Source organism: Marmota monax, unplaced genomic scaffold, assembly GCF_021218885.2.
Source record: "Marmota monax isolate L192 unplaced genomic scaffold, Marmota_monax_Labrador192_F-V1.1 WCK01_AAM20220418_F8-fsc00203, whole genome shotgun sequence".
Lineage (NCBI taxonomy): Eukaryota > Metazoa > Chordata > Mammalia > Rodentia > Sciuridae > Marmota > Marmota monax.
This window is the reverse complement of record NW_026694787.1, coordinates 1,869,345-1,892,704: the sequence shown is the minus strand read 5'-3', so window position 1 is coordinate 1,892,704 and position 23,360 is coordinate 1,869,345. Positions and strand designations below refer to the sequence as shown.

The following is a 23,360-nucleotide window of genomic DNA, read 5'->3' as shown; positions in this document are numbered from 1 at the left end:
TGTCTCCTATTAACTGTTGGCTGCCATAAAGAAGAATCCAATCTCAGAAGTAGAGGTGTCTGGTGGACACCTCTCTGCCTATGACTTCCAAATACTCATACTAGCCTGCTCCCTTACATTCTTTATAATTTCATATCTATTTGATCAAAAGACTAGATGGATCATTATCACTCAGGTACAGACACACACACACACACACACACACACACACACACCTCTATTATCCTGAAATCAATTTCTGAAGTGTGTTCCCCCATGATGTTCCATTGGCACACCCACCAACTTACTACCTAATCCCATCATTTGGTCCATTTGGGAAGCACTGAATACTCTATCTAATCAAAGCAACATAACATATTAAAGGGTCTGAGATGTCCTGTGGTTACTGTTTAACTACATCCATGATTATCTTAGTGTATTCCAAATCTTTCCAAGTATAGAAATTCTATTTCTGTGACACCACTAATATATCCCAAGAATGAATACTCTATGAAAGAATAAGATGAACATCCTCCGTCCCCTTCCTAAATTCTCTGGCCCATCCTCTCTGTCTCCTAGGCTCATGACTTGGAACTTAACTTTGATTACCATCTTATTGTACTTCCTGTATCTAATCCATCACCAAAGCTCTGCTGCAGGGCAAATAGAATTTTGGAAAGGGTATTCAAGCTGAAGAAAAGCAGAGAAGCAAGGCAAGAATGTGTACGGGTGCTGGGCATGGTTACTCACACCTTCAGTCCCAGCACTTGGGAGACTAAGCCCTGGGGTTCAAGGCCACCCAGGGCAACTCATTGAAGCCCAGACTTTAAAAAAAAAAGGAGGAGGAGGAGGAAAAATATGTACAGGAAGTGAGGACTCTCAGACACAGGATGGGAGTGGCGAGAGATCACAGCAGGGTGAGAGTTGGGCTCAGAGGCCTGCAAGGTAAATAAGGGCCACTGTTACAGTACTTTGTGCTTTATCCTCAAGGTACCTGATGATGATAACCAGGTCATTCTGAAAAATAAGTAGAGGTATGGCATGATTAAATATGTGACTTTAAGAAGTATGAAGAAAGGAAAGGACATAAGAAAGCTAAGTAGATAATGGGGAGGTTGACACAATAATCCAACTAAGAAAGTGAACCTGTGGTTGTAGAAAAGAGGTTTGAGGAATATTTAGACTGGGGGTGGGGCACCTAGGATAGTGGCTCAGCAGTACAGCGCTCGCCTAGCATGTGGGAGGCCCTGGGTTTGATCCTCAGCACCACATAAAAATAATTAAATAAAATAAAGATATCGTGTCCAGTTACAACCAAAAAATAAATATTAAAAAAAAATTTAAAAAGAAATATTTAGACTGTCTACCTGGCCATAGTTCATAGTTACCACAGGCATAAAGCAGTGATTGTGAACTGGTTTGAATATGATGGGAAAATTCCCAATTCTGTTATGCTCTTGAGTCTACATATATGCATGCCACATAGTTAGAGTGCCAACCACAAGCAAAGACTCTGATTAAAGGAGTCAAAGAGATGGATCTGGTGGCTCAGGGAAGCATTGTAGAAAAATTATCCTAATGGGAAAAAAAAATCACAGAGAACGTGTTTCTCAGTGCTCTGATGGTGGTACAGAAACCTTCAGTAGAAAAGTAATAGGTCTGCAATAGTTTTGATTTAGCTTTTTATTAAAGCATCAATTAATCTACCATTTGAACAGTAAATTTTTTTAAAAAAAATTAAGACATGAGAAACTTTTGATACATTCAAAAACCATCTTTCTAATCTGACAAATGTAACTAGTTTAGTCAAGTGTGTCTTCAAAAATGTCTTTACCCAAAGAAAAAAATGGAAAATTTCTTTCTCCAGAAGAATTTTTCAAAGAAAGTTTTCTGTCCTTCAGAGTAGGAAAGGGAAATGAAGTTGTTTCATTTAGAAAAAAGGTAATATTCGGAACAAATTTTCCTGCTTTTTCAAGGAAGATTGCTACTTAAAAGGCTTTAGGTATATAATGGAATGTTATTCAACCTTAAGGAAATTCTGACACATGCTAAAACATGGATGAACCCAGAGGACATTATGCTAGGTGAAGGAAGCCAGTCACAGAAAGACAAATATAGTCAGCCCTCCCTCCATATCCATGTATTCAATCGATCTCAGATTTAAAACATTTGTGGAAAACACTGTGTCCATACTAAACATGTATAGACTTTGTTCTTATCATTATTATCTAAATAATACAACTATTTACATAGCATTTACATTGTATTTAGTATTCCAAGTAATCTAGAGATGACTTGAAATACAGGGAGCATGTGTGTGGTTTATATGCAAATTCTACATCATTTTACATAATAGACTGGAGCATCATAGATTTTGGTATCCACAGGGGGTCCTGGAACCAATCCCCTATAAAGGACAACTGTTTATATAGTTCCATTCATATGAGGCCCCTAGAGTAGTCAAATTTATAAAAACAGAAGAACTATGGTCACCATAGGCAGGGAGTGAGTGTTTAATGGGTATAGAGCTTCACCTTTTCAAGATAAAAAAAAGTTCTGGGATGATTAGTGGTGATGGTTACACAATAATGAGAATGTACTGAACAGCACTGAGCTGTACATTTAAAAATGGTTTCAATTGTAGATTTTATGTCATGCTAGGACATGTTCTTCTTTCCCTGCCTCTTTCTTCCTATGGATGCTGACTAGAATGGCAAAAAAATTGCTCATAAGGCTCTGATATCCTGATACTTAATATTCAACTACAAAATAATCAGGGGTATAGATAGCATCTAATGAGGTAAGTTAGAGAACAAATCTATCTGTGTCCAGAAGCTTCCTGCTCAGGGATGCCTGCTATAGCATTCATTCACTTCAGTCTTATCTGCAACACTCCTTTCTACCACTATGAAAGATAAGGTATTGATTCTATAAAACCAATCTCTAAATCTGGCTAACATTAAGTGGCTCCAGCTTTAATATTATAAAACTCATCCTTCACTTTCATCATCTACTCTATAGACTCCTAAATAACATCACTTACTCCTTTTTATAATCATTGGGGCTTCCCTAATGTACAGAAGAGCAGAGAATATTACATCAAGTTACCTGAGAAATAGTGATGCTGTTGTTGTTGTTATTATTTGCTACTGGGGATTGAATTCTGGGGCACTTGGCCACTGAGCCACATCCCCAGCCCTATTTTGTATTTTATTTAGAGACAGGGACTCACTGTGTTGCTTAGTACCTCATTTTTGCTGAGGCTGGCTTTGAACTCACAATTCTGCTGCCTCAGCCTCCCGAGCCGCTGGGATTACAGGCATGTGCCACTGTATCTGGCATGATGATATTATTTTTGTTTTGTTTTTATTATAAAGAATGAGTTCAGTTCACCTACTTCTTCAAAATAGGAGCTTGTTAAATATATCTGGAAGTCAGGTATACACCTGATTCATCTTCTAGATGCAGAGTGGTATATTTAGATAATCCAAGATGCTTCAAGAATAGAGATCCACAAAGAGACAAAATTAAGCTCAGGGCACTCTAGTCACTAGTCAGAAAGACATCTTCAACAATGGGGCAAATCCATATTATATGTCTTCAAAAAAAATATTGTAGATAACAATGGCTGGAATTCTCTCTCACCTCATATGTCCTCACTTTCCTCTGTTTTGGATTTCTGACTCTTTCTATATGTGAATCACTAACTGGAATGGAGGTATGGAGGGTGAGGACTGTGTCCTGGTCATTATACAATCCTTCCAGGTGCCTTACACATTAGAGGTACTAAATGTTCAGGATTTACTTTAGTCCAAAAGAAACTTAACATCCACCAGAAAATGTGAATACTTACGGAGAAACTACTGTGTGCAATGCATTTTTGAGGTGCTATGGATACAACAATGGAACAAATAAACCTGCCCCTCTTTTCAGTGTCTCTAGTGAATTAGTATTGAATAGAAATGGTCTTAAAAAGCCTCACTAGCTATGTGATCTCAGACAAGTTACTTAATCTCTCTATACCTCAGTTTTCTCTTCTGAAATGGCAATAATAATTCATATATTCTAGATTTTCTAGGAGGCTTAAATGAAAAAGATATGTAAGGTACTCACTGTTATTGAATTTTACTAAATTAAAAAATCAATCATCGTAATGCCTCTTTATGAATTCTAGTTACAAAGAATGACTGTTTGACTGTAACAGATTTTAAAAAAATAAAAAATAAATAGCAGGTTAACAGCTCCATTCCTTTACTTGGGGTTTGGAGAACATGAAGCAACTTTTACAAGACACTCACACAGCAGAGTGGTGCTTGGAGGAAAGTGATAAATCTGAAAAATGAGAAGGGATGAAAAGCAACAGCCATTACCTTATAGTCATTGCCTGGAAGGAAAAGTAGATAGAACAAAGAAGATAGGAGAACTGAGGAGGGTCAGAGCCGACAACCCACAGAGCTTTCGGGTCAATAAAGCTTCAGTTAAGGTGTCCCCTACAGTGAACAGCCAGAAGACCATCCCAGGAGCCCCTCAAGTGTGGGCACATGCCAACTGCTTCTGGCTGCATCCAAACTGTTATCCACTGTTAACGATGGAAAAACAACAAGGCATGTGTCTGGGAAAAACGGCCTGTTGTCAGAGAACAGAAAGCCTTTTATTGCGAATTTTGATACTCAGGAGCAAACATACCACTATAGAAAATTACCCCAAGCCATCTTTTACAAAGCTTGGCGTCCATTCAATAATGAACGAAGAAATCCTAAACCACTGGACCAAACAGATACTCCTCCCAAGGCAGTTAAGAAACAGGGGCCAAATGAGACCATAAATTCTTGTAGTACAGATATCTAAAGCTGCTAGTGAAAATTACTGACAGATCCTTAGATGTGAAAAGCTGAATTCACAACCCTCTACCTGGAAGTGGCCAGGCCTCCTGCCAAAGGCTGCTCTCAAAGGCTTCTTTCAAGATTAGTGAGGAAGAGAGAATCAAAATCTTGTTCAGATCCTATATGGAGTAAATTACATTCAACACACCTTTGTGGAGCACCTACCACTATGCAGGCCACAAACACAAACTGCTTTCCTACCTTATTTTTACTTTCATGTTGTCAAGAGAATATTGTGTTCTCAGTTATAATCTGGGAGATTTAAACATAATGTTTGAAGAGAATCAATACAACCATCAAGTTCCAGTTCTCCCAGATCTTCTATGTATCTAGATGTTTAAAATAGAGCCTTAGATATTAGGGGTATACCTCAATGGTACAGCACATGTTTAGCATGCACAAGGCCCTGGGATCAATCCCCAACACCATCAAAAAAGAAAACAAAAACTGGGCCTTACACACAACCTTTTAAAAAGATGTTTACAAAAAGTTTGTAATGACATGGGAAATTTCATATAATGCTAAGTGGAAAAGATACAAAATTATGTGTGTGGAAAAAAATTGTGTATGTGGTATGATCTCAACCAGTTAAAAATGTATGGCAAAAGGACTGAAAGTTAATATTAAAAAATGTTAACAGTGGTTGCCCCATGATGATTAAATTATCACTGCTTTTTTTTTTTTTACTTTCTTTTTTCTCCAGTGTTTTAAAAAACAGCACTTTATAATCAGAAAAGAATAAAGTTTTAAAAAATAAATAAAGTACATTAAGGTAGCTATAAAGGATGGTCTATCTCTCCACATTATGGATGTCTGTCCAAAGATCTGATTTGATTTGCAACACCTCCTAACTAGAAATCACATGCAGCTTTCATTCTTGTCATTGTATTTCCTTTTCCAAGCCATTAGTAAGGATGTGAAGAACATGAGTTGTAAAATGAGTCATGACAGTAATTTGTAAGGCACCACCCATATAGAACATTCTCCATCCACCATTTATCATCATCCTTTACTTATAGTTATTCATCAGTTTATATCTTCAGTGACTAAGTACATGATGTGGAGTCATTTCCAATTAATGTTGTTCCTAATAAAGTATAGAGACATTTTATCAAATGTTTCCAAAGTCAAAACATACTTCTTGCTCTTTTAATTAAACCCATGAAACCCTTATTCATACAGCCAAAAGGGACTAAAAAAAGGAGTTAATAACTTCTTTATAACTGTTTTTTTATGTATGATCAAAGACAATGTTTACAGATTCCTCATCTTTGAAGAAGTATGGATTTAAGGGGTGGAATCTATTTGCATAAGGTCCATACTTAAGTCATCCTCAGTTTCCTAGACGTTCTCTAGGTTTTCATAAGTAAAAACATTTTTAAAACACCAAAGTAATAACCAAAGAGTTTCTCAAATGGCAGAAAAACAAGCATGATGAAACTCTCCCCTACACCGCCCTGCAAATTTTGAGATTTCACTTTTTTCCTGCTACTCTTAGGACTACTACATTTATATTTACTGAAGAATATCACAAATTTTAAATTACCCAGATTTCACAGATATTTTCATTTCTCAGTTATTTGGTGAACATCTCCACTTAATGTGAATATATTGCTGACTTGAAAATTAAGATTGACTTTTTAAAAAATGGGATTCAAGATTTGGAGTGTGGACAGATTGAATAAATTCACTTATTTTGGACTGGGGATTGAACCCAGGGTTGCTTTAATCACTAAGCTATATTCTCAGTCCTTTTTATTTTGAGACAGGATTTCACTAAATTGCTTAGGGCCTCACTAAATTGCTGGGAGACTGACATTGAACTTGGAATCCTCCTGCCTCAGCCTCCTGAGTCTCTAGGATTACAGAGCACACCTGGCTGAGTAAATGCATTTTTAAAAGAAACGTTTTTGTAATTTCTAGTCTAGTGGAACAAAAGTTCAATATGGTCTCTACTTGGCTGTCATTCGTATCCATTCACCCTTTCATTCATTTTAACTTCAATTTAATGGCAAGTCTGAGGGGGGAAAGGAGAGTTCTCTTAGGGCTAGAAATTCTCTTGAGTTTTAGGCAAATTATATATTCATCATATGAACAAAGTAAGTCTTTCCTTACTCATTTTGCATGTTCTCATTTTCCTGTACTAAAATATTTCTCCATTCTTCTCCTTTCTCTGTAATATATACAAAGACACTAAACGACAAAACATAGAGAAAGAAAAATTTTCATTTAAATCAGAAAACATGAAATCACCTATTTTACCCTTGTGTTGTTTTAAATTGCCCTTTTTGTGGTTATATGTTACTTTTTATGGTATATTTTGGTTTATTAAGGGGAAAAAGGCAAGACATCGTACTCAGTAAAATATCCCAATTGACACATTTTCTTGTCTTAAATTCCTTGTATTTTTCTATTACAATGGAGAATGTTCATTTCAATGTTCTCCATTTTTAGACTCCAGAAAGCAGCAATCCCTCTTTGTGCTTTCCACAAAGACTTGCTATAGGCTGCATGCAGGAAAAACACAATGCAGATTCATGGAAGATGGTGACAAAGGAGGACAAAAAGAAGGAATGGTGCTTTTGTAGTAAATAAAGCCTTCGTTACTCCTGAGTTATTATATTTCATCCATTTCAGATAGATGAGTTCAGATTGGTCATCTCCCCAAACTGACAGGGATTTTCCATAACAGATTTTCATATCCTGGCCCCCATAGGACAATTAAGAGTTATCAGCCCTCAGTACTGACTATTTCTCCCTTATTCCCACCTATGTCACCATGCCTCAAGTTAACTAGAGCTCTCCTTTTTTGCAGTCATTCCTGGGACTAGAAAACAGTCACCCCATCAAACCCTGTTTAATTCTTCATTTCCTCACGGCCTCTGTTTGGTCATCTCTCTTTGCTGCAATGATCACTATTTCTCCACAACTCCTGATTTCCAGTTTCTTGACCATCTTCATTCACTGCCTTGTGTCATTACCTCCTAGAATATCTCTGCTTCTTTCTAGCCATTCAATTTCACATCAAGAAAATCAACCACCATTAGAACTTTCATTTCATATAGAGTTGGGCTAGATAAAAGTATTGCTTTATGGTTTCACAGATCCATTTTTTTATTACTTGGAAATTCAGCAGTCCCTCTCTGATCCAGCTCTCTCTCTTTGTGACACAATAGTATCTATATTCCTATCACTTGAAAAAAACAGGATTCTAGTTGGGAGCAGTGGTGCACACCTGTAACCCCAGTGACTACGGAGGCTGAGGCAGGAGGACCATAAGTTCCAGCCCAGCCTGAGTGACTTCATAAGACCCCATCTCAAAAGAAAAAAATAAGAAGGGCTGGGGATGTAGCTCAGTGGTAGAATGCCCTGGGGTTCAATCCCCAGCACCCCCCCAAAAAAAAACCACCAAAACAAACAAAAATAGGATTCTAAATTTTAAGTAAGTAGTCCACTTTCACTGCTTCTAAAAATGCTTAAATGTAGAGGGGGACATTAGGGCTGGAAAGAAAAGAAATTAAATTTAAAATTAGAAACACAGACCTGTATAACATCCAGCTCTCCGAGTATAGTAACTAGATAGTGCCAAGCACTGTATCAAGAGGATAAATGTGGACTGTTCTAGGGTCTAAAATGTTGACAGGTTTGATATTATTACTTCACTTACTATCAGAGTCTAGAAAAGGTACCCACAAAATTTTAGAAAAGCTGCCTCTAGTGGAAAGAGAAAATGAACACCTGAACTAAGAAGTCAAAATAAAAAGGAAAGACAGTGCAGATGCTACCAAAACAAATGGAGCAAAACATATTAAAATCACTGGCGGGTGAAAATGCTTAGCCAGTAAAAGAAGAAAAAGAAAATGAGGCAATAAATACATCTTTACCACTTCTAACTTCTTTATCTTAAATGAACAAAACAGAAATACAACTTCTATGTGAGACAGACCTCAATTTTCTGCTTCCCCTTTTCCAAACCCTGACTATTGTATCCCTAAAAGTTCAAGGATAAGTTTAATTGAGGTGACACTTCTGAATCATAAGGCCATTTGTCAAATGCCTTAAGGATGGCTTTTTGATGAAGAAGTGCCTTTTAAGGTTATTCTGATATGCTTTTAATTGTGAATTGTTCATATTATAGCCCACGTTTTAAAAGACAGAAATAACTATTAGAGGTAAAAGAAGGGCTCATTATGCTTGTGTTTTCATTTGTTTCTACAGCATTTATGGGTATATATTTATTTGAGGATCTGGCCTTCAAAATTAAGAGTCTGAGTTGGAAATAAGTTTGTCATCTTGTACCAATTAAATGGTCTGCAATGCCACAGAGTAGTACCAAAGAAGTTGCTGACTGATTGAGCTCTGCAATCCACATTCTTTATATGTGAGAAAAGACACACCACCATGCCTCTGGATAGCTTGTTTTAAAGTTGCCAGTTTTCATATAGCATTAAATTCATTCCATCCCACTGAAACCCAGTTGGCCAGAATATCATTTTACAACTAGTGAAAATATCAGAGAGAAAAAGACAAGTTAAGTACAAAGGCATGATCATTTTAATGGCCACTTGGGAATTTATAAAACCTTGAATTTCAGAAACCAAAAACATCTGCAAATTCCAGGATATAAATATTGTGAAATAATGATTAGTATCAGGAAAGAGAAAAAGAGGGACAATTAAATACTTACAGAAAATTCTGTATGTCCTACTGAAGGATATTAATCAAACAACTCAGCAAAGAACTTTCACTTCCTGTTCCCAAGCAATTCCAGAGTAGAAGGTGACAAGAGAAAACCAATCATAAAACTAGCCTTCCCCACTACATAAAATCAATCAAGTACTATCACTTCAAATTAACAATAGCATCAAGGAGAAATTCATCTTTTCTCAAAAGAACTATTTTGAATCTATTCTCCATAAAACTTCCAACTACAGATTCAAGTAAGGGGACAAGGTTATGGGAAAAGCAGGAAATCAACCAACCACCTGGACACTCCACTTAGTTTTTCTTCAGGGACTGCGGAAAATGGGAACCTAGTTCTTCCTTTAAGTAATTTGCAATCCTGTGGGATTATGCAACTGGTTAATGGTGATCCTCAGAGAGAAGATCTTTTCCCTGACTCTTCATTCTAAGATGAAAAGAATGATAACCTTCTCCCTTAGTGCTAGGCAACATGAACACACATTAAATGCCAATTCTAACCTTAATAAGATGTTACTTCACATCCATTAGGATAGCTACTATCAAATAGAAAATAGCAAGTACTGGTGAGGATGTAGAGAAATTAGAACACTTGTGCATTGCTGATGGGAATATGGTACAAACTATGAAGTTTCCTCAAAAAATTAAAATTAGAATTATTGTATGATCCAACAATTCCAATTCTGGAGATATACCTAAAAGAACTGAAAGCAAGAACAAGCATTGGTATGTCAATGTTCATTGCAGCATTACACACAATAGGCAAAAGGGGAAAACAACTCAAATATCAATTGACAGATGAATGGTCCAACAAAATGTGGTCTATCCATACTACTTAGAAAGAAAAGAAATTCTGACACAAGCTACAACATGAACAATCATGAAATAAGCCAGCCATGAAAACACAAATCTGTATGATTCCACATACTCGAATTCAGACACAAAACATAGAATGGTAGTTGCCAGGGGCTGTGGCGAGGGTGCTCTGGGGACTTACTGTTGAATGGGTACAGAGTTTCAGTTTTGCAAGATCAAAAAGTTCTGGAGATGAACGGTGATAATGGCTGCACAACTACTTGAATATACTTAAAGCCACTAAAGTGGATACTTAAAAATGGTTAAGACTGTAAATTTTAAGTTATGTATTTACTACAATTAAACAATTATACATTTCTATAGGAATACCTAGAAAGCTTGAATGGGGATTGCCACTGGGAAGTAAAAGTGAGTATATAGGATTAAGAGAGTCTTGTTTTTATTCTGTTGGTATTTTTTTTTCTTTTACCATATACTTGGGTTATTTTCAACAAAAAAGAAACCAACCAAAATTAAGTCAGCCTTTCACCTGGAAATTCCTCTTTAAAAATTCAGCTTAAGGACTGGGGCTGGAGCTCAGTGGTAGAGTGTTTGTCTAGCATGTGTGAGGCACTGAATTCGATCCTTAGCACCACATGATAAAAACGTCTAAATAAATAAAAATTCAGCTTAAGGGAATACTCAGGGAAGGAACAATGATACACATACAAGAATGATGTTTTTAATATTTAAAGTGTGAGCTGGGCACAGTGGTACATGCTTGTAATTCCAGCAACTCAGGAGGCTGGGGCAGAAGGATCCCAAGTTTGAGGCCAGACTCAGCACCTAAGAAAGGCCTTAAGCAGCTTAGTGAGATCCTGTCTCCAAATAAAAAGGGGAAAAAAGAATTTTAAAGGAAAATTTTTTATAATTTTATTTATTTATTTTATGTGGTGCTGAAGATCGACCCAGTTCCTCACATGTACTAGGCAACCACTCACCCACTGAGCCACAACCCCAATCTCCCAAAAAGGAAAAAAAATAAATAAAAAAAAGCTTTTAATATGTGGAAGCAACCTAAGTCATTATCATTTAGGGATTGGTTCAATAAATGGTGTTGTATCTCTACAATGAATGGAGACCCTGAAGATACCATGTGACTATATGACAGAAAAAGAGGGCCCATAATGTGTTAAGATTTTAAAAACAGGCAATATTTACTATAACCCATTAGTGTATGAAGAGTGACAGGTGTTCACTGCATGCATAGTCAGGCTCAGGGGGAAAAATCTAGAAGGATAAATATGTTAACTATAGTTCCTCAATAAGAGGACTATGGAAATTTTCTATTTATTTCTTCAACTTTGAGTTTTTATTATTTTTCTAATTATTGCAAAGAATTCTTGTCATGGGATAAGTAACAGTTATTATTCTGAGAAACAAACAAGCAAAGGGTTCAGGAAGCCCCTCACAGTCTTAGGGGCTAAAAAAAGTGAGGTAGGGTAGCACTACTGCTGAGAATTTTCCACAGGTCACAACTTGCTACCCATCATGTTCCCTCTCATTTCTCCAATGAATTCACCCTCTTAATTTTGCACACAAATACCTAATTCTGAGTTCTACTTCTCAGAACTCAGAATGATGACATCAGCAATAAGATCAGCAAATTTCAGATCTCTTTCCCTAGGAAAATCCTCTCAAGCCTCGGCAGAAGAACTTATTTTTATTTTAGTCAACCCCTACTGAGACTCCCCTCATAGATCTGCCTTTGTCTTCCTTCTAGGCAAGCAACAGATGCCATTTAAAAACCTTTCAAGAAGTTGTCTTACTCTTGAAATAATGTTAGAACAACGTGTTTCCTTTTTGCCATGGTATTTCCCTTTTGGGGGGTAATTTTGAAAATATTATAATTTAAAGTCAACAGAAAAAGACATAAAGAGAAATACTTTATAGACCTCGGCTCTCCCCTTAAAAATTTTTTTCAATGATATACAGGGATATAGAAGATATATGACACACTGTAAACCTCACTTATCCTGTGGCTTATTTAGGGAATTTTATTTTGTGTTTGGAAAATGACAGACTTCTGCTTTTAGGTAGACAAATATGAACAACTCACAGAAAGAAACATAACCACTTATTACTACTAAACTTTTAGAAAAGCAAATAGTTCAGTTTCTCTATTTTACTCTGTATGAGTATATGAAAATAAATGCTCAGCCCTAAAAAATTGGGCAAATATCTTTACCTCCATAAAGAACAGTTCAAATGTACCCAGAAGTCACTACTCACAGCTTCTCCATTCACAAGGAAAACTCCAAATGTCCGTGCTCCCCAAGAATGAAATGCCCCATAGCTGACTCGCTCTGCATGGACATATTCTTCTCTCCTAAACTAACCTGAAAATCAAGCTGGATTTGTTTACTGCACAAACATCTGTAATTGCTAAACAGCTAGCTCTGTGACATGGTGTAACAGTTACTGCTTGTGCAAACTGCCCATCGAAATTACTCTCTGCAGTATGAGCACATGAAAAGCAACACACAGAAATTGGAAACATCTGTAAAAATTAATGGCAGAATTGACCAAAGCATCGGAGGTGAGGGTAAAGGATTAAAACAGTTGAATAGCTTCAGTGCAATATCTGATTTTAGAAAAGAATCCTTACATTTGATATGGGCTCTTCCTTAGTATAACCAGAGCTCCCCCTCCATTGTGAGAGTCTAGCTAGCACACACACATTTTAACCCACCCATGTAAATCCAGTACAAGTCCTGCTACAAAATGGTATAGGTAAGATACAAATTAAAGGGATTTATTATAACTCTAAAAGCAAAAAAAGAAGTACCTCTTCTCCCATCATGCAGTCAGCCTCCTCTCTTCAGTTTGAAAAGGTCCCAGAACTACCCTGAAATCCTCCCACTTCCTTCCAACAGCCAAAGGCACAGAGCCTGAGGACCCAGCCTAACCCTGACTCATACTTGGGACCAAATGAGGAATGGGGAGAACAAAGCTTGCGTTTGTTTATGGTTCAGGAAGCCAGGGCCGATTCATGGCTTGGGTGGCTTTGCGAGAAGTCCTCCTCCCCTGCCTACATCACTGCAGGAATCTAGGTTGTCTCCTGGGGCCCAAAGGTGTAACCACTCGGACAAGGAACACACTGAGGGAGTATTTATTTGGCAGGACCCAGTGACCACTTGGGTTTAAAAATGCCAGAGAGGAAATAAAAAGCCAACTATCTTTCAACAGATCACATGTTTGGAGAATGAGGGCTATCTAAAACATGGTCTGTAAATGAAATATCAATTGTGAAAATGCCTGTATTTTAAAGGAATAAAATTAGTTGTACTGCAAAAAAAAATTACTCATGGAAAAAAAAAAAAACAAACCTTAAGAAGGAAAAACAGTAGTAGCTTTATAGAAACACTTCCCCTAGGAAAAATATAGCAAGATTGCTGCCATGTCATCAGACGTATTCCAACGGACTGGCATGAACTGTTTAAATAGCAATTTTCCCCCCCAAATTAGATACCATTTTAATCACCACTTTAATGAATTTAGAGCCCAGTGGTTAATAGTTCAAAACTCTAGAACGAGAGTATCTGAGATCAAAATCCCAGTTGGGCCACTTCCTATCTGTGTTATTATCAACAACATATTTAAACTTTTTGCCTCAGTTTCCTTATCTATAAAATAGGAATGATGGGGTTAGGGCAGATCAGTGATAGAATGCTTTGCCTAGTACATTTGAGGCTCTGGGTTCCATCCCTAGCACCACCAAAAAACAAGAAACAAAAACAAAAACCTCCAAATGTGAATAATGGCATTAATCTACAGGGGTATTTGGAAGACTAAATAATGTAAATGAAAAGTGCTTACAGAAGAACCTGGTACATAGCAAGTACCATATCAGCCACTATTACAAGTTCAGGACTACTTTACAAATCAGGTTGCCAAATCAACATTATCCACATCATACCCCATTTCTTATATTCTCAAACCCTGATGACCTGTTTCAGTTGTTAACCATGGTTAATGTTTTGAATTTTAAGTTAAACTAATTTTAAAATCATTTAGTCCATATTTATTAACTGCCTACACTGTGTCCTACTCTGTATAATAATAATCTTTATAATCTGTTTGGGTAAATAAGACATAGATCTGTTTATATATGACACATGAAACATAACAAATGTGGGAGATGTCACTAGGTGATAAATGACAAATGTTGATACAAATGTTACAAAATTAGCATTTGGAATTCAGAACACAGATAAGAAATCACTTTAACAAAGTCCAATTAGGATAAGAGAATGGACAAATCTGTGCAGAAGGATTCCAAAAACTTTATTTAGATACTCCTCCCTCAAGGAAGTGCAACATAAACCCCACACTTTAAGCCCAGGGTTCAGAATGACCTCTTCTAAAAGAGCTGAGTGTGGAAGGAAAACCCAGAACTTTCAAGGGGAGAAGCTTGACTAACACACCTCAGTCAAGGTGAAGAAGGGTAACATCAACAGTATGAAGTCATCTTGATAGTTTGTGCCCTAATTATGGTGTGATATAAATGGTACTTGCTATGGTTTAGACATGAGGTGTCACCCAAAAGGTTATGTGTGAGACAATGCAAGAAAGCTTAGAAGTGAAATGATTGGGTTATGAGAGCCTTAACCTAATCAGTGTGTTAATTCCCTGATTCAGATTAACTGGGTGGTAACTGTAGGCAGGTTGGGTGTAGCTGAAGGAGGTGGTGGGTCACTGGGGCATCTATTTTGACCTTGTTGAGCAGAGCTCTCTCACACGCTTTCTCTCCCTCTCTCTCTCTCTCTCCTTCCTAGTGGCCATGTCCTGAACCACTTTACTCCATCACACTCTTCCACTATGATGTTCTGCCTCACCTTGAGCACAGAACAAGCGAGTCAGCCATCTATGGAATGAGACCTCTGAAACTGTGAGACCCAACTAAACTTTTCTTCCTCTAAAATTGGTCTTCTCAATGAAATTATGGCATTTGCCAGTGAATGGATGGAACTGGAGAATATTAAGCTAAGTGAAATAAACCAATTCCAAAGAACCAAAGGCCAAATGTTTTCTCTGATATGTGGATGCTAATTCACAATGAGGGAGTGGGGGAATAGAAGTATTTTGGACTAGACAGAGAGCAGTGAAGGAAGGGGAGGGGGAAAGGGAATAGGAAAGATAGTAGAATGAATCGGACATTATTACCCTATGTGTATATATGACTACTCGACCTGTGTAACTACATCATGTACAATCAGAAGAATGAGGAGTTATACTCCATTTATGATCTGTCAAAATACATTCTACAGTCATGTATAACTAATTAGAACAAATTTGAAAATATATTTAAAAAATAAAAAAAATCAATCAATAATTTTTTTTTTTTGATTGGTCTTCTCAGGATATTTTGGGAACAGCACAAAGCTGACTAAAACATCACTTCTCTTCTGTGGTCTTCCTCCCTAAAACATATCACTTCATTCTAATCATGAGAAAAACTTGGAATAACTGCCTATTTAAGGACATTCTAGGGGCTGGGGTTGTGGCTCAGTAGTAGAGCACTTGCCTAGCATGCACGGGGCACTGGGTTCGATCCTCAGCATCACATAAATGTAAAATAAAGATATTGTGACCACCTAAAACTTAAGAATAAATATTTAATTTTAAAAAAGGACATTCTACAAAACTCAAAACTGTCAAGGTCATCAAAAACAAGGAAAGTCTGAGAAACCATTGTAGCCAAGAAATAGGGTAACTAAATGTAATGTAGTAATCTGGATGAGACCCTGGAACAAAAAAGAACACTGGGTGAAAATGAAGGCAAACTGAAAAAAGTATGGACATCAGTTGATAATGATATATTGACATTGGCTCATCAATTAGGACAAATATATGATATTAGTATAAGCCATTAACAATAGTGAAAACTGATTTTATGGGGTATGTGAGAATTTCCTGTATTATCTTCACCAAATAAAAAGTTGATTAAAAACTAATTAGAAAGATAAGCCTGTTGAATGCATATGTATACAGAAATAAATACATGTGTGATTTATAAATATGCAAGAATATGTCCATATGCATTTATAACTGTATTTAACTACGTCCTCCCTATGTGATTTTTTAGAATTTTCTCTATCTTAGGGCATTAATTTCCAGGATATACAAAGAACTCAAACTTCTCACACACACAAAATAACTCAATTGATAAATGGGCAAAGAAACCAAACAGACCCTTCTCAAAAGAAGAAATATGAATGGTCAACAAATATAAGGAAAAACATTCAACATCTCCAACAATTAGAGAAATGCAAATTAAAACCATATAGAGGTTTCATCTCACTCCAGTTAGAATGGCAACTATCAAGGATACAAGTAAGCTGGGTGCGGTGGCTCATGCCTGTAATCCCAGCAACTTGGGAGGCTGAGACAGAAGGATCACAAGTTCAAGGCCAGCCTCAGCAAAAGTGAGGCACTAAGCAAATCACTGAGACGCTGTCTCTAAATAAGATACAAAATAGGGCTGGGGATATGGCTCAGTGGTTGCGTGCCCCTGAGTTCAATCCCCAGTACCCACCTCCGATCAAAAAAAGAATACAAGTAATAATAAATATTGGTGAGGATGTGGGGAAAAAGGTGCACTTTTACATTGCTGGTGGGACTGTAAATTGGTGCAACCACTCTGAAAAGCAGAACAGAGATTCTTTAAGAAACTAGGAAGGGGGCTGGGGCTATGGCTCAGCGGTAGAGCACTTGCCTAGCATGTGTGATGCCTTGGGTTCAATCCTCAGCCCCACATAAAAATAAATAAACAAAATAAAGGTATTGTGTCCAACTACAACTAAAAAATAAATATTTTAAAAAAAGAAACTAGGAATGGATCCACCACTGGACCCAATAATCCAAGTTCTCCAAATATATCCAAAAGATTTTAAATCATCATACTACAGTGACACAGCCACATCAATGTTTATAGCATCACAATTCACAATAGCTAAGCTATGGAGCCAATAGGTGCTCTTCAACAGATGAATGGATAAAGAAATTGTGGTACACACACACACAGGAATATTACTCAGCCATAAAGAAGAATGACTTTATGACATTTGTCAGGAAATGGTTGGATCTGACAAATGTATACATGCTAAGTGAAATAAGCCAATCTTAAAAAACCAAAGGCTGAATGTTTTCACTGATATGTGGAAGCTAAACCACAATAATGGGGGTGAGGGGAAGAAGAAAAGTTCAGTACATTAGACAAAGGCAAATGAAAGGAAAAAAGGGGGGGGCAGGAATAGGAAAGACAGTAGAATGAATCTAACATAATTTTCCTATGTACATATATGAAAATACCTAAGTGAATCCCACCATCATGTATATCCACAAGAATGGGGTCCTAAATTAGAATAAGATATATTCCATTGCTGAGAGCCATAGCCAAGTAGGAATGACACATGGCATTTTGGGTTGAAAGGTGACCCTGCTCAGGGATTAGGGTGGCTCCAGGTTTAGGGTGGATCCTGCTGGGAATAGGGCAGCTCCAGGATTAGGGCGATACTGGTGGGATTAGGGCGTATCCTGCTGCCTCAGGTGCCCACTCCTTTGGAGTTCCACTCCTTTTTGAGTTCTCGCGGGGTTCTGAGAGAATTGATACGCAGAGCCCGGTGGAGGGAGTGTATTCCCAGGTAGTGTGTGTAGAGTGTCGGTGAGAGTTCGGGAATAAAGAGTTGCTGTTTGAATCTACAAGGCTTTGTGGTGGCTCAGTTATTTTGTGCCCAGCCAGACTGCGGCATTCCATGCTGTATAATTTTACCAAAATGGATTCTACTGTCATCTATAACTAAAAATAACCTGTTATCTTCCCCCCCCCCCAAAAAAAAAACTAAAAATAAATAAATAAATTTTCTCTATCTTTGGCCTATCTATTAACAAAGGTAATAGAATGCTGACTCCTGGCTTTTTGGTTCCCAAGATATACAAAGAATTTTCTTTGAAAGGAAACTTGGCTCTTCTGTCAGTTCTGCTGCCAACCCAGGCAACGGCAACCCAGCTTAAAGAGTATGCATGAGGTGGGCCCATCTGCCCCTTTCCAAGAGCTACTAGAAGTTCCTGGTGCCTAGCCAATTAGTCATCAACCACGGAGCCCCAGGCTGGCAACTCTCCCAGCTACTTCCTCTCCTATCCGCTAGTCCCTGGCACCTCCCCAGTTTTCTCTCTAAAGTGCAAAGCTGATCAGGTGATTGCCCAATTGAACTCCTTGACCAACTTGCCAGCCCACCCAGAAGAAGTATAGCTTGTAAGGGGACTGGCAGGGCCTTGTGGGATGAGGCACCACCTCCTCTCCTGTGCACACTGCCAGTATCATGGCTTTCTAATGTCTTTGTTTTGTTTGTTTGTTTTGGTACTAGGGATTGAATTCTGGGGCACTCAACCACTGAGCCACATCCTCAGGCCTATTCTGTATTTTATTTAGAGACAGGGTCTTACTGCGTTGCTTAGCACCTCGCTTTTTGCTGCACCTCACTTTGAACTTGCAATCCTCCTGTCTCAGCCTCCCCAAGCCACTGGGATTATAGGCATCCACCACCAAACCCAGCAGAATCCAACATCTTTTAACATTTCACTCAATTACTCCCTTCTTGAAAAGATCTCTGGGATACCCCTAGCTCTTCCTTCTCAATATCTTAAAAAGGAACTTTTGTTCCTTCCTTTCTATTCTCATTTTTTGGACATACCCCTACTACTCTTTGTCCCCTGCATTAGGGTGGCTTTTATACATATTCAATTTTCTCCAATTAGGAACAATTCTAAGCATCAAATGAAAGGAATGTATATGATGACTGATCAAGACATGACTTGAGGGGAAATGTGTTAACTCTATTTCAGTTAAGTAGATCAGACCTACCCTACCCCAAATCAATAAACTGTCAGGCAAAAAAAAAAAAAATCTACACTTACTATGCAAATACCATATCTAGACATACCATCTATTCAATATCTTTCCACATGAATTATCACCCCTTAGCTCATTTATATAGAAATCCCAGAGCTTCCACTGCTGATCCATAAAAGGCATTCAATAATGCATCAATGAATGAATGAGTGAGCCAACTGATGAACAAATAGGAAAGTGACTCTATAGCTAGACCACAAGCAGACCCCAGACAGAATGAGTTTTCCTTGATAATTTCAATTGGATTAGGACAAAACACTATCTTCATTCATTGAGTCAACAAATATTTATTGAGGGTCAACTATATATAACAGTTTTAGCCACTATTTTCAAGGAATTGTAAATATAACGGTGACTAACACAGACAAGGTCCCAAATTATGGCACTTGTTTTCTAGTGGCTGACATTTAAGACTTAGTGAAGTGAAACAAACAGCATAGGTACAGCAAAATTCAACTGTACTTCTCAGACTCTGAAATTCTCCATAATCAAAATGAAAGAAGAAAATCCTGGAAAGGGCACTGCCATTTATAGGCACTTCTTCTGTTCTATGATAGACAACAATAATAACCAACCTAATTCAAGTGATTATTGTACACCAGGCACTTTTCTAACCATTTTATCTGATACTCAGCCTATGCAAAAACCTTCTGGGGAAGATCCTCTCATTATTCTAATTTTTAAGATGAGGAATCAAAGCATTGAGTGGTTAAGTAACTTGTTCAAGAAGAGGCAGTGTTGGATTTGAACCTAGGCTCCCTGGCCTGCATGTTAATAATCTCTATAATTCTAAAAATATAATTCGTTTGTTTTGTTCTTTGGTACTGGGGATTGAACCCATGGGTGCTATACTACTGGGCTACACTCCTACCCTTTTTTATTTTTTGAGACAGGTTCTTTTGAAGTTGCCCAAGCTGGCCTTGAACTTGTGATCTTCCTGCCTAAGCCTTCCAAGTAGCTGGGATTGCAGGTGTGCACCAAACAGCACCCAACATGTCAAAGAATAGCCTTGTTTCCTTTTCCCTATCAATCCTCCTCCCCCCTTATTTTTCCTAGGTAAGAAAACATTGCAGAGATACACTGGGGAGACAGAAACAGAAGTCTGAAAATCCCGGAGACTTTATTCATCCCAGGCAATCAGTGGGCATCTTAGTACCATCTGCTCATTAAAAGCCATGGATTTTCCAACAGCTCAAAAGATGATACATAATTTTATCTTATAAACAAAATGAGGGACATCCAATACTCAAAAGTCTCAGATAATCACAAGTTGTGATTTCATTACTCAAAAAAAAAAATATCATTAACTTCTAGAAATTCCAGAGCTTATTTCTAGTCTTCAAAGGATCAAGGACATAGAGCTTTCAATTTTAAAGAAATAACATCATCACTAGATGTTTACATGTTTTAATTTTATGTAAGTATACAGCTTGATGAATTTTTACTAGAATGGATTTAAAAAAAAAACACCTGAGATATGTATGAAGATATTTAAATTCTCTTACTGAGATTTGGCTAACTAAAACAACTGATTAGTGACTCATTTACATATAATTTTAATTCTAATTCTCCGTCACAAATAAGAGCTACAATGTTGATGCCATCAAGGCATTAATTTGGGTGATTGTGATTCTATAAATGAAACTCAAAATGTTAAGAGTTGAAAAAGAGACCTTACAAACAATATCTAGTAGAAAAACAAAATCCTTTTGCATGAGAAATGTCAAATTTACAAATGGAAATCAGCTAAGACAAGAAGACCATGGGAAAAGAGCTTTTTGAAGGATTCCTTTATAGGAAAACCATCAAACTTCAAAATACCTTTTCCAACCAGTCAAAAAAGACTGGCTTGACAGTGATTAAAGAGGCCTAGAGAGGCTGGGCATGGAATAAGATGGCACAAAAAAGCCAGGATTATTATGTATAAATCCATGTCCATTTAGGTCCTGGACTTGCCCAAGTATCTGTAATTTTTTAAATATATTTTTTAGTTGTAGTTGGACACAATACCTTTATTTTAGTTATTTACTTTTATGTGGTGCCAAGGATCGAACCTAGCACCTTGCACGTGTTGGGAGGTGAGCGCTCTATGACTGAGCCACAACCCCAGGCCCCCAAGTATCTGTAATTTATATACCCAATTATATTATCTGACACTTCTTTACCTAAGTGCTTAGTTGGAAGTAATCATCTGAGTGACTCATAAAAGGTGGAAAGAGTTTAGAAAAAGAGGGTAGGATCAGGCTGGTGTCACAGAAAAGCAGCCTGATGAGGAAATTCTCCCTCAGGTCCTCAGGTGGGAGACAGAGGTACCAGCTTTATTCATGAGAAGAAGGTCCTATGTGGGCTGCCTTCTTTCTTAAAGTCTTCCAACCCAATCTTTAGGCTACATATCAAACCTGTATCTATCCACATAAAGGGAATTCAAATGGACACTCTTGAGACATTCTCTATCCTTGCATCCATTCTCCCCTGGAAGAGTGAAAGGACTTATCTGATAGGAGAATTTAGAAAAAATAAATTAGACATGCTCAGATTTTCTCTCTGCCCCTCTTAAAAGCAGGCATTCTCTGCAGGCCTTTTTAAATCACATGGGTCTCAGCCAGTCTAATGTTGAAATTGAGTAGGTAAGTCTAATTCTGGGAATCAACTGGAAGGCCCATTTAACTCTCAAAGCAGCCTATGCCTTTCAAATTTGCCATAAATTAAGTGGCTATGTATGTCTGGGTCTGTTTCTGGACTCTATTCTCTTCTATTGCTCTATTTACCTTTGCACCCATTCTACACTGCCTCTATCTTTGTTCTTCAAGATCATGTACGCTATTCTTGGTCCCTTACATTTTCATTTAAATTTTAGAATCAGCTTGTCAGTCCCCACCACCACCACCAAAAAGCCTCTTGATATTCTGAATGGGATTGCACTGAGTCTAAACATACTTTTAGTGAGAATGACACCTTTCTAAACCATGAACATGGTATGTCCTACACACCTTTCTGTACATGTTATATTGCAATGCTGTTACTGATGAAGGCAAATTTGAAAGGTAAAGATTACTCTGCAACATAGAAGGAATCATCTTTTCAATAACCAGTGCTGAGTTAACTGGATCTCTCTACTGAAAAATTTAGCAAATATTGTCTCTGTATTCTCCATTCACTGGTTAATCTTATTAATTAATACTGTACCTAAATTGGGGATGGGGAGCTATTTATTGGGAGAGCCAATATAAATTTGTCACCTGTTTTCTGAATTTTATTCACCATGTCTTCTGTAATCCACTCCTCACATGGTAGCTGGAATTCTTTCTCTAAACAACCTATCTGGTTATGTTATTTTCATGCTTAAAACATTTGCTGGTTCTCCATTACCCCCAAGATCAAGTCCAAATCTCCTAACAAGTCTCATAAGGTTCTTCATGATTTGGGCCCTGCTTCTTCCCCCATTCTCATATTTCCCCACTTTCTGCTGGAGCCTTTACACACTATCTGTGCTCTCTTTCCCTCTTCGAGGCATTATACATGCTGCTTTTCCTTGCTAACTCTGTTCTTTTTGCTTGATGAATGCCTAGTAGACCCATAATTCTCAGTCTAAAATCACTTCCTGTACGAAGTAGGTATATATACACATGAACACATGCTCTCCAGTCTTCCTAATGACTTCCTGCCATGTTTGAGAGCTCCTACAAGATACTACACTGTGTTCTCAGCCTGATTATGACCATATTATTATTGCTTGTTTATTTTCTGTGACCCCATGAGGACAGTAATATGTCCCCGAGAATAGTGATATGTCTTTTATCATTGTATCCCCAGTGCTGTGCAAACAGTGAGCACTTGACAAACACTAGTTGAAATGAGTTACATTTATAGCTTACAAAGTATTTTCAGCTAACATGCCTTCTTTCTGAAGTTCTATGAGGTACAATACATAAAAAGATTATTCCCATTTTATAGATGTTCCAACTAAAGTCAACTTTGACAAAGTCAGTCTGCTAGGATAATGGAACCAAGACCCTCTAAACTTCTGA

At 37.5% G+C, this 23,360-nt stretch overlaps 1 protein-coding gene across 9 annotated transcripts in view; it reads right to left on the bottom strand.

Annotated features, from left to right (window-relative positions):
• Positions 1-23,360, bottom strand: part of Sh3kbp1 (SH3 domain containing kinase binding protein 1) — a 331,424-nt gene that overhangs the window by 113,237 nt on the left and 194,827 nt on the right. The window contains exon 1 of one of the 9 annotated variants that reach the window (XM_046425816.2): positions 13,207-13,265. The exons of the other annotated variants lie outside the window; for them this stretch is intronic. Coding sequence (XP_046281772.1) covers positions 13,207-13,221 — 15 coding nt within the window. The 5' untranslated portion in view covers positions 13,222-13,265. Of the gene's footprint in view, positions 1-13,206; positions 13,266-23,360 lie in introns of those variants that run through there. 9 annotated transcript variants of the gene reach the window in all.